General features: G+C 52.3%; 1 protein-coding gene across 1 annotated transcript; it reads right to left on the bottom strand.

Moving 5' to 3' along the window:
* Positions 1 to 5,426: 5,426 nt before the first annotated feature.
* On the bottom strand, positions 5,427 to 7,919 carry J4E79_004656 (uncharacterized protein; the record flags this gene model as incomplete). The annotated part of the gene is made up of 7 exons (XM_049353539.1): positions 5,427 to 5,679; positions 5,731 to 5,843; positions 5,892 to 6,377; positions 6,426 to 6,686; positions 6,737 to 6,998; positions 7,698 to 7,824; positions 7,877 to 7,919. 7 exons carry the CDS (start codon positions 7,917 to 7,919, stop codon positions 5,427 to 5,429), a joined length of 1,545 nt encoding a protein of 514 aa, XP_049211987.1.
* Positions 7,920 to 11,201: the final 3,282 nt, after the last annotated feature.

Raw genomic sequence — 11,201 nt, forward strand, 5'->3', positions numbered from 1 at the left:
ATCACAACGCTTCTCTTCGAACATCCAGCTGTGGGGGGAAAATAGCGCTCAAATTGGAAGGATTGTCGAAATTTCGAAGGGAGGTGGTATCGATCCTGCTGGCACGGACGCCGTAGAAAACCCTATGCACCAAGACTCTGATCATCAACGAAACCCCGCAAGACATCGCGTTATCTCGATGTCGAAGCTCTCTCGCTGTGAGTGCATATCTTACCAGAAAAAGCGACGGATAGCGATAATCAGCTCTCCACAAAGCGGACGAATATGCAGGTTCTCGCGGCGTCCGAGCTTTCGATTGGCGAAAGGAACCGCAGATTGCCCAGAAGTGGATCGCCAAACCAGGGCCGCGGTCGTTCCGAGATCCGTTCGACCCTTTTACAGTTCTCCAGCCTCCACATCGCAAATGCAGAATGCACCTGGGCATCATGATCTTCGGCAGATCACAGAGAACACCCATCTCCAGCCCTTGCGCGGCGAGAGCGTCGTACGATATCGTGAGGTGGACGCTGCGGAGGGCCGTTGCATGGTCGCATAACTACCTAGGTACAACGGCACAACAGTGACCAAGAAAATATTTCTCGTTCCTGGTCCCACTATCTGTCATTACCCGCGAGAGCGAGAGCACAATTCTATACCCGCGGCTTCGGTGGCGCTAAGTCCTCGCCAACCCGACGGAGGATTTGCAATCTCCAGAAACAGCCGAAGGAACCTACCTGTCGTATCGTAGTGCTGTCGCCATGATTCACTCGTGGCGTACATGCATTTCTCTGATTGACCCGCTGACCTCGTCCGCTGTGGGCTTTACCATCTCGGCGTCTTTCTTGGGAGCTAATTGCAGGGTAGTCCGTGGGTTTGTGACGGCATCATGCTGGGTTGCCGCCCGTGCGGAGCGCATGTCTGGGTGCGTCGTACGGGATATATGAGTGTTGCAGGGTAGGTCGCGGCGCTGGAACATTGCGCGCCGTCTTACACGCGTCTGGTCCAAATTTTTCGTCGGTTTTGTGTTGTACTGTTCTTGGGCTTATTGATGCGACATCTGTTCCCGTATTGTCGAGACTGGCACTCGTTCCTTTGTCATTCTCTTCAATAGCCGCAGTGTTGTTCAGGAACGCGCGATAATCATGTTCCGTTTATCAAGATCCTGGAAGGATAAAAGGGAGAAGCACCAGGTCGATGTGTAAGTTTGATCGAATCGACCGCGCGCCACACATACGTTCTGAAGGAGTCAAGGCCGTTCATGGCCATCACGATTCACAGGGTCTTTTCAGGCCCCCGTTTCAGACTTTGCGGGTGGTTCGGTATTCGAAGTAGCTTCAACCTCATTCACTGACTGTTTTTAGATATGAGCCGTCTCGACCGAGATCCGTTAGTGTGTCGACAGACCGATCCTCCACCGCGTCCAGAACGGTTGTAGTTCCAAAGGCCGCTATACGTTCATCAACTCGATATACCGATGCCGAGATTCCCATCCGGAGCATACATAAAGATGCGGCGTATGATGCCTGGGCTGTACCTCGCCTGACGAAAACTCCGTGGGAGCTCGAACGAGGCAGGAGGAACTCAACGCGCAGACGCTCAAGGCCTATTTACCAATTCCCGGCGCATATTTTCAAGAAGCTTCCGAGGGAAGTGTACGACTGCATTCTTGCCCAATTGGATATGATCTATCAGGACCGCAACCAAGCTTGTGGATCATGTTATCTTGGAGATCTCCACAGCCTGTCATTGACGAGCCGCGCATGGGACAAGGCTGCGAGTGCTGTCATGTACAGCAAAGTCCTGGTTCTCACCAATGAAGAGCATGGAGGGCTTCCGAAGCTCAAGACAAAAGGCACAAGCCGACTAAAGTTGTTACGGAGGACACTTCGCGAGAATTCTGGACTATCTCGGCGTGTACTGGAATTGCACATGTCTGATTTTCAGTCGCTTTACGAGAACGCAACCATTGAACGAGAAGAGATCGTGGATCTTGCAGCTTCGTTGGTTATGGCTTGTCCGCGTTTGGAACGCTTAGTCGGATTTCATGTCCACTTCTCACAAGCCTTTGACCGATTGTCGCACGCGCTGTCTACAAGACCAAATCTCAGGGAAAGAGCGTGGATGTTGACCAATGCGGATGGAGACGCCGGAGCAGATGACGAAGACGACGAGACAGTAAGAGGCAACTATATCGCCGAATGTGACCCGACCGAACGCTTCCTCAACCTGAGCTCTCAACATTCCAATTTATCAACTCTGGTTCTGCATCAAGAGCAGGGCCAGTGTTTGACATATCTCAATTTCCGAGCTGTGGTTGGAACTTTCAGAAACTCTCCACATCTGCAAAATCTGGCGATCTCTGGACTCGCGGCGGCATCGTTTACCAACATAGCTTTGAACGCTATACCACCAAACTTACAGTCACTGCGCCTTGAAAACCTCCCCGGCGTCACGGAGAAAGGTATTCAGCGCCTTGCTACCTCACGGCAGGCCGTCTCGATCCAGAAACTGACGCTTGTGGACTTGGAAATTGAAAGCATACTCACGATAGCGGACATTCTTTCTCCACATCTTGCCAGCTTGAAGGAGTTCTCGCTCGTCCAAACCAGAGCGCCAATATTATCGAGGCGAAATTTCGATCCTGTGTTCGACTCGCCATCACTCCGATACATCCACTGGGAAATACGCTCCGAGGCCTCCCCGTTGCCTTCATTCATTTCACCCACATCTGCGGAGCTACCAGAATCACTACCATTCCCTTTCCCGAACGTTGAACCGATATGCTGCCACGCCACATCTCTGCTTGCAGCAAGTATCCAGGCCAACGGCTTTCCAATGCTACGTCGCATTCGCATGCCTCACGACCCTCAAGGGGTCATACAATCGCTTTGTAAACCTCTTGCGACAGCACTACTTCCGTCCGATACGTCCAAGATTGCGACCGCTTCACGCATCTCCACTTCGGACGGGTTTTCCATCGTGTTGGAAGAGCCTGTCGCGGATTCTCCAAATAAACACAGAGCGTCCATCTATGGGGTGACATCAGCGTTACGTGTAGACTCTGTAGTCGGCTCCCCGACCTTCGAACCGAGCCATACAGATGTCGCCCTCACACCGATGCGATCGCGTCTCGCAGCACAATCAAGAATTCTTGCCGCAAGGAAGGATGCTGCCATGACAATATGTGTGTCCAGCCCCGACGGTGAGATCAAAGTGAACAAGGTCATTGGTAACCATGTCGGCTACGTGGGCAGCAAAATCACGTACGATCTGAAGGCTGATAATGAAACGGCGGGGCGAACTGAATGGATCACAGGGATGAATGACTTGGTCGGCAACGCTGGGAAAGAGAACCAGGATATATCCGAAAGCAGTCGAAGAGGTTGTGGACATCCTATCGGTAGCGGAGGGGGCAATGTAGTTGGGGTTGAGGATCTTTTCTGAGTCGCGCGTTTCCTCTGTCGAATCGTCTCCTTTGTTCTCAATCGTTCGCAGATGTGCTGCAATGTCTTTTCGGTCCTAGAACACCCGGTGTGTTCAGCTTAGTCCAAATAATTTCTAATGCAGACTTAGCCAGCGCATCCCGTGGGCAGCGCTTTTATGCAATGCATCATGATCAAACATGTTCACCAACCGATGAGCATTATGAGTACAGGGATGTCGGCAATGAAGGCCGAAGTGTGCTCGATCAAAGACTCGGGCCGAACAACCATCATGAACGCGCAGTTGCTGATGGTGCACCTGAGTTGACCTGGAGCCAATCGGAATCATGCCAACCCTTGCGCAAGCACTCTGTTTCTGACAGCCATGAAAGAGTGGGCCCGGCTCGCGATGCGCGGGTGGTATTGCGAGATGGGATTTGATTTGCGCATGCCGGCGACAGCACATGCATGGGATACTGCAGTCCTTGACATCCCCATGCAACCGAAGTTCAGCTCCAGAGTCATCCATCGGTACGTCCACCGGGTGATGCTATAGGCAAGCTCGTACAAAGTCGCTTGTGCATGGCTGCATGCGCTCAGCCTGAATGGGCATTTCCCACGAACTTGCTGATGATTGATGCTCGGTGGTCGGGCGTCGCATGCTCATTGGGGACGTTTCCAAAGTCTGGTTGTGGCTAAAAGCGTCTAACATCTGAGAAGGAACGCTAGCCCAAGTGGGGAGATACCTATCGAGAATTGCTATCCGCTATGCCCTACAATGTTTCGTAGGATTATCCCCATGTGAACGCAATGGAGTCTGGTTTATGAGAATGTTCGTTTGCATACGGGGCCTTTGAAATACAGCTCGTTCTAGCCATCTGCACAAAGATCCATTTCCACCCGGTAATACCTGGGTAAAATGTTAGTTGTAGCCCAAACCTCCCAAACAGCAAAAGCATCCAAGAAATGTTAAATCCCGACAGAATGGTCAGTCGAAGCTAGAGCATAGTGGGACAATGGCTGCACGCTCAGGATACAGAGACGGGAATATACTTGGCTAGGCCATTGCGGCTTCCGCGGAGAGGATGCCTCACAAAAGCCAGCGCTGTCGCTCTTTGCCCGCTGCATCCGCTCTGCTCAAGCCACGATAACACAAGAGTTCCTAACGCTCAGTGAGGAATACCTTCCCAATACCAACATCTTCGAAAGACCCATATATCGCAAGTGGGTCGCTTTTACACGGCAGAAGCCGTGTTCCCCACGCGTGCCCTTCGAATTGCCGGGACCAGTAAGGTGCAAAGCTGCACGTAGATATGCCGTTCTTGGGTATAGAGCACAGCGCCCGTCTCTCGATATTTTCACTAATACTTTAACAGTCATCTCCGCAATCGAGAGGGATGCGCTATAGCCATGGACATGAGTAAGAATCGAACCACAATCATCTACCGACTCGAGTAGACTCTCGATCACGAATGCCGTTTGCCATAGTGAAGTTCCTAGCGGGATCGCCCGTGTAAAGAGTCGAGATGTTCCACCGATCGCCACACCGGTTTGATTCTTCCGGTCTAGCCTTGGCATCACATTGATCAGAGTGGGTACAGAAGAGCCACAAGAGCCACATGGCTGGAAGCCGATAGTGGAGTTTGGCGCTAGATTGCTTTCCGCGGACTCGAAGGAGAGTTATTTGGAAGGCCTGGCGCTGCTAGGGCCGGGTTCGGATACTTTCAGGCAATCGTGCACTTGCTGCTTATATTCAAGTATGTTCCATTTTCGTTTGTATCGTTCCTTTCCGATTCCCAATTACTACACTCCCCAGGCCTTACTCCCGGACATTTGATTACAAGACATGAATACCCAAAGACGGCTTTTCGCGGACAGCGGCCCTGCGATGTGACCAACGCCCCAAGATACGTGAAGGATGCGCCGATTGCGACCAAGAGATGCGAAGATGAACTTCACCAAGAACCCGATGATGGACCAAACTCCGAAAGAATAACATGAACAACCCAAAACGCTGCAAGAATATCATGCTACCGGCTTGATCGGGATATGCCCCTCCAGTTGCGGCATAATCTCGAGGATTTTTGGATCGACAGTCCAGTTGTTCAGGTCGGCGATGGTACTCTCAAAAAGTGGTGTCATACGGGTGTAGCCGGATTCAATGTCCCAGTAATGGCACGCATCGTCCGCGTATGGCCATGTGATACCAATCAACCCAACGAGATGTACAACTGGATATTCCTGGGGATGCGCATACAGCAGCTGGCGTACTTGAGGCCTGTAGGATGGTCAGTAAGAATCAGAAGATTTGAAGAGCCGGCGAACGTACCAGGGAACAAGGTCAATGAGCATATCGTACGGTGACGTCTCCTGCTTTCCTGCGGGTGGCATCAACCACTCCGGACTTGCGTTCACGTTCTCCACACTGGGCCATATGAGGAACTGCAGAAGGATTAGCTCCGACTTCGTGCCGTGCGAAACATTACTTACGCGCATCAATTTAGTCAAAAGCCATGTAGACGCAAGTCTGACTGGCAGAGGGGACGAGGGAAGCAGCCTGTTGACTGTTCTGGAACACCACGTCGAGACTGGCTGCGCATCCTGAGGGTCCAAGAAGCCCAGCAAAAGAGTATCGACATCGATCTCCGATCTTCCAAATATCTGGGGCTCGCTCCACCCATTCGCGAGCTGATCTCGTTTGGTCCTCCGATAGAACGCGCAATCGAAGCCGAATTTGTTGAGGGCATTCGCCGCAGCCTCGAGGCTGAGTGGAGAGGGGTTCGCGGCCACAGTCACGTCGACGGGATTGTCGTGGGAATAGGCCAGCGAAGACTGGCTCTGTTCTCTTTCTTCACGGGAAGAACCGCCGTACGATGAGCCGGCCAAGGGGTGCGTGTGACCAGGAAAGGGCTCGCTACTGCTTGGAGTTCCAAACGAATCGGCGTCTGCAAGGGCAGGTGTTGGACCCAGAGACTCCTTTTCTTCAGTCAGCAACAGGCCATGAGTGGTTGAAGCGAAACGTACCGAAAGCGCTTTCTTGACCTCCTCAGCTGAATGGTGTGCGAAACCATTCTTCTCCAGCTCGGACGCCCAGTTTGCAGCCGATGCACGATCCGGTGCCATTGCCAGCAGCGACACGACGGACTTCATATCATCCAACTCCTTGGCTAACCGCCTGACATGGGCCCGCAGTTGAGTTGTCGTTTTGCCATCTTCGGCGACATCGTAGACACATGTGAGGTTCTTGGATTGGCAAGTGTTGCACTTGGGCCTCACGCCGTCGCACTGCGCATGTGTCAGTGTGCCTGTGGCATACGCGCACAACGGGTACGTACCTTGGACTTGCGCTTCCTGCAGCTTTCACATGCTATCGATGTGATCTTCCCGCGGGGCGTCCGCAACGCATACGTGCCGGCAATGGGAGACGAGTGCTGCCCCCGAGCATTGGCAAGGGCGCCTCCAAGTCCCTGTTTGGGCGCCAGCGGGGCTTTGTGATTTGCAGCGGCGGACGCTGCCAGCGGGCGAATCACGAGGTTGGTTTGGTTGGTGTCGAGGTGGAGGGGCACCTGGCTTTCGTCCCACTCGGAGGGCTCCTGACTGATGAAGTGTCAGCAAAACTCAAAATCCGCGTCAAAATGGCAGCAGCAGCTGGCGATGCATCCCGACGGTCGCGCATCTGGCTTGCGCACATGGTTGCGTAGACTCGCATCGATATGCGCGCCGTCCATGGTGGTTTGGACCCCGCGCCAGCAGCCCGAATTCAACAGCCCCGAAACCAGTGCCGAAGAGAATCCTTGGAAGCGCAGCAATGCACGGGTCATCCTGACGCCGCAACGGGCAGGTATATCAAATTACCGTCGTGATAGCCAGGAGACCCTAAACGGAGCACATATTCTCCGTCGCCAATACGACATGCCGATATGCACAGCCACGGGCGGTCGTAAGACGGCTTGCAGATCCTTTCCCCGGGGATCATCGCTCGAGCAATCGCTCGAGCAATCTCTCACGATTCCCAGGTAATTCTTGGCATCTCCGGATCGTACCGGTGCTTCGAAACATGCTCTGTGTCTCTGATGGATCATGGGGATTGGAGCCTGCCGCGAGCTCAGAGAGACGTCGTCGACTCATCGTACTGCAAGGCCATCCACCACGTTCCAGGTACTGGTTCGGCCTTGTGAGGAGTGGTAACGGAGTGCGAGGCTGGCGAAAGATGGGTCCGGTCCGGGTCCAGAGACGGGGTCGATTGCTATCGTGTGTATGCTGGTGGGGATAGTCTGCTAAGACTGACATACTCACATTTGGATTCCCTGAGCTTGTCCTACGGCTTCCGAGGCACGACGCATCAAGCGAGGATTTGCGCTACCTTGCGGAAGTCCTTCTAAAGTGTCAGGCAAGCTGCCACTGCCATACCAGTAGTTCAATCCTGCGGTATATGTTAGTGGGGGGATCAAGAGCTGGACATGATGCCGACCTACCAGGAGACGAATTCGATGATTGTGCCGGCATGAATGCGAGCATATCTCAGGGCGGAGTTATCAACAAAAGGAGCTATGTCGGAGTAAGGTGGTGGTGGAGGGAAGGATTTGCTTCTGCAAAATTCACATGGAAGATCCGCAATGCATATCGGGCATTAACTTTGTATATCCTCTACTAGAGCACTGAGCCTGAGGTTCATTAGTGCCCGGCGAACTCCTGTGCGGAACTGCTGACACGCACATAGAACTGGGACGAAGTTTCAAAAGCGTCGCCCATCTAAACACCAGCTTTCGGATGCAGCTGGATCTAGTGTTTTAGCGCACCACACAGCAACGACCGCGGGGAAATCGGGTTAGCGGACGGCACTGTTAGACTAGGCTAGAACGGCCGCTCCTACGAGATGCTGGCAAAGGCATGCGAAACCGAACGCGGACATGCGACCCCATGATGCTATGTCATGAACTTTTCGACTGGTATGAGTCGCTCTCCATCTGATTGAACGGAGATCTGTAAACCGCAAGTAGCCTCAGTACGCCATGCGCGCGATCAAGGTTGCTATGTGGAATCGGACCCTTTTGCTTGGTGTAAACATAGGTACGGTTAGATCACGCCTGTCGATCATCACTTTGCATGCTCACTGGTGCAGTGACGTGCGGCAGATCGTCTCAAATCAACTTTCAACGAAGTTCCAGGCCTCCATAGCTTAGTATCCCGTATGGTCTCAACCTAACATGGACGCTTGTTGGAATGTCGCTAGGAACACGTAGAATCTAAGCAGCGCGACGCCCTTGACCCGAGCCGGTGTGGTAATATCTAGTCGGACCGATAGCCACCAAAGCTTGCTGGACGCGCTGCCGCGTTGAAGCGCCCAACCGGGATCCGCCATGAGAAAAACGCAGTATGCTTAGACCATCAAGGATGGTAGGGTGTGACGTAGTTTTTAAGTTTACGAATGTCGGCTTCATGTGCCCTCACGACGCCCGGACGTTAAGACCAACACGGTCAAGTAGCTTTTGCCAGGGTCAATAGTCAGGCAGCTGGGCAGGAACATTCTCCCGCACGCGCATTAGAGTGCAGAACGCCACCACGAAGCCACGCCACGCTCATATGCCTTTCTTTCTTCTATCCAAGTCGGATGGCATACCTCCGTGCAGCGAGGTAAGCAAAGCGGCGGGTATAGTGCTTCTTCCACTGCGCCTCCCGCCGGCATACGCACGAGAAAGAATACCCGGGATCTTCTTTCCACTAGCTGGATGCTCGACTTCGACGCATAGTAGACCATAGACAGACTACGCGGGGATACGGCGTCGAGGCTGAAACTTTCCACAACATTGCCTATGTCAAGCTGTACGGGACGCCGTCTAAGTCGATGCTATTGTAGTGGTACCTTACGTTCAAACCTGTTCCTGACCCTTTTTCAATTGTCATCAAGCAATTATTCTAAGTCGGCCCAAACTTAGCCCAAGAGGGTATTCCTACCCTAAGACGGAGCACGAGGCTTTTCAACTAGCTCCACACCATGAACGGGTACGGGGAAGACTTCGCAGTCGCTTCCTTAGACACATGGCTCTAACCACGTCTGATTGGTATCCCGATCGCATCTATAACCTAACGCCAACTCACCGAGCATTCCACCGTGCAGTGTGCAACCACGTGCTACACATCTCGGTGGGCAGAAACTATGATCAAACCCATTGTTGAAGTGTAGCTGCGGTATCAAAGACTATTGAAGCCCATCTCCACTCTGAAGCTCATGATGTTTCCCAAGTAAGCACTTTCCCTAGTCGTGTTTGACCAATATCTCCCTCTGTGTTGATCGTGTCTGGATGATGTATTCTGCCCGGGCAGATATTCTGCCTCTCCCAAAAAGGAAATTGGACGCGCCTTCCAAGCTCGATCAGCAACCTTTTGCGAGGTACTCCTAGACCATCACACCGAGATTTGCTCATCGAACTCCGTCTGTAACCTTAGGCTATGAAGTCTCGAGTACTCAGGGATCGCAGAGTTTACGGCTTCTTGCGGACCTGCGCTAGATTTTGCGGCCTTGGAGTCTCAGACGTCTCAGACTACTACGGGCTCTACTGCTGCCCATTCACCCATTGAACCGTGATCAGACCCTGGCCGAGGATCTTCACAACTTGGTAATGCTTCAATCTATCCTATAGCTAGATCATAGGTTCTAGATGTGAGAGTTGTCTCACTGGTAGGTCATTCTCTACTTGCGTAATTTCAAGACCTGAAATTTTTCCATCTGTTCTTGATCGCTGCTGAGGAGACATGAAGTCGAAAGGATAACTGGGGGCTGGTTAGAGAATAGAAGTTGAGGGCATAGTTCAGGGCCGGCTAGGTGTGCTGTGGTGTTCCTCGGTGTGGCCGGTATTCGCCGGTAAATGACGTTAGGCAACATAAATCCGTGGATTGGTACGTTGATTTGGAACAGATGGCTCGCACATATGGCAGAACTAGAAAGCTTACTTTGCAAGCGTCGAAGAGGCGTAGAAGAGAATTGTACGGAGGATATCGATCGAGGTCCAGACCTGACTTACTCTCAGTCCCCTGCTGTCGGTTCTCCATCTTGTCCCGGTAGTCTGGCACACGCTATATCAGGGTCTCTACCGTTTCGTGCCTTCAGCACGTCAGTGGCTACGGAAGCCACGCCGACGTTCGCGATTGGTTCGGAACTTCGTCCAATCTAGACACAGGGTCATCCAAACCCCGAAGATCTTCGGTGACATACGTGAATAGCGGACACAATGAAGTGTTTGAAAACGTGGCTAGCAGAGCTATCAGATCAAGTACGCTTCGGGTAACGTACTCATTCATTGCACCCGTTCCGTCCAACAACATGATGAGTACCGAAGCTCGGCTATGTTGAATATCATTTCCTGCAGGGTCAATCGTACGACTTTCATGCACCCTTTGCTCAAATGTACAGGTAGCGCAAAGTTTATCTCACCTGGATTTCTCCTTTACCTAGGTACACTACGGTGTACAGTGTAGAACATTTAGTCGTACTCTGCGGTTCTGGAGAAGAGACTTTCGACTTTTGATGCCTTTGTCATAGCCTTCAGCCGAACACATGGCCCGTGTTTGCATTTCCACATGGTGGACACTTTTCTTCTTTGTACCTAGGTGGAGTGTATGTGAGCTATCGTTCACCGCTGCAACCTGTGAGCGTGACGCAGCTTTCCATACCAACATGCCTAAGGCGTGGAAGTGTCTCGTATTCTGCTGCGCGATTGTCAATCGCTTAGATAGTCGTTTGGCAAGGATAACATGCGTTCGTTCACAATGTTGATGGTGATCATGCTTGAAGCATTTCCG

This window comes from Alternaria viburni, assembly GCF_023758015.1.
Source record: "Alternaria viburni strain BMP 2772 chromosome Unknown scaffold_8, whole genome shotgun sequence".
NCBI classification, from domain to species: Eukaryota; Fungi; Ascomycota; class Dothideomycetes; order Pleosporales; family Pleosporaceae; genus Alternaria; species Alternaria viburni.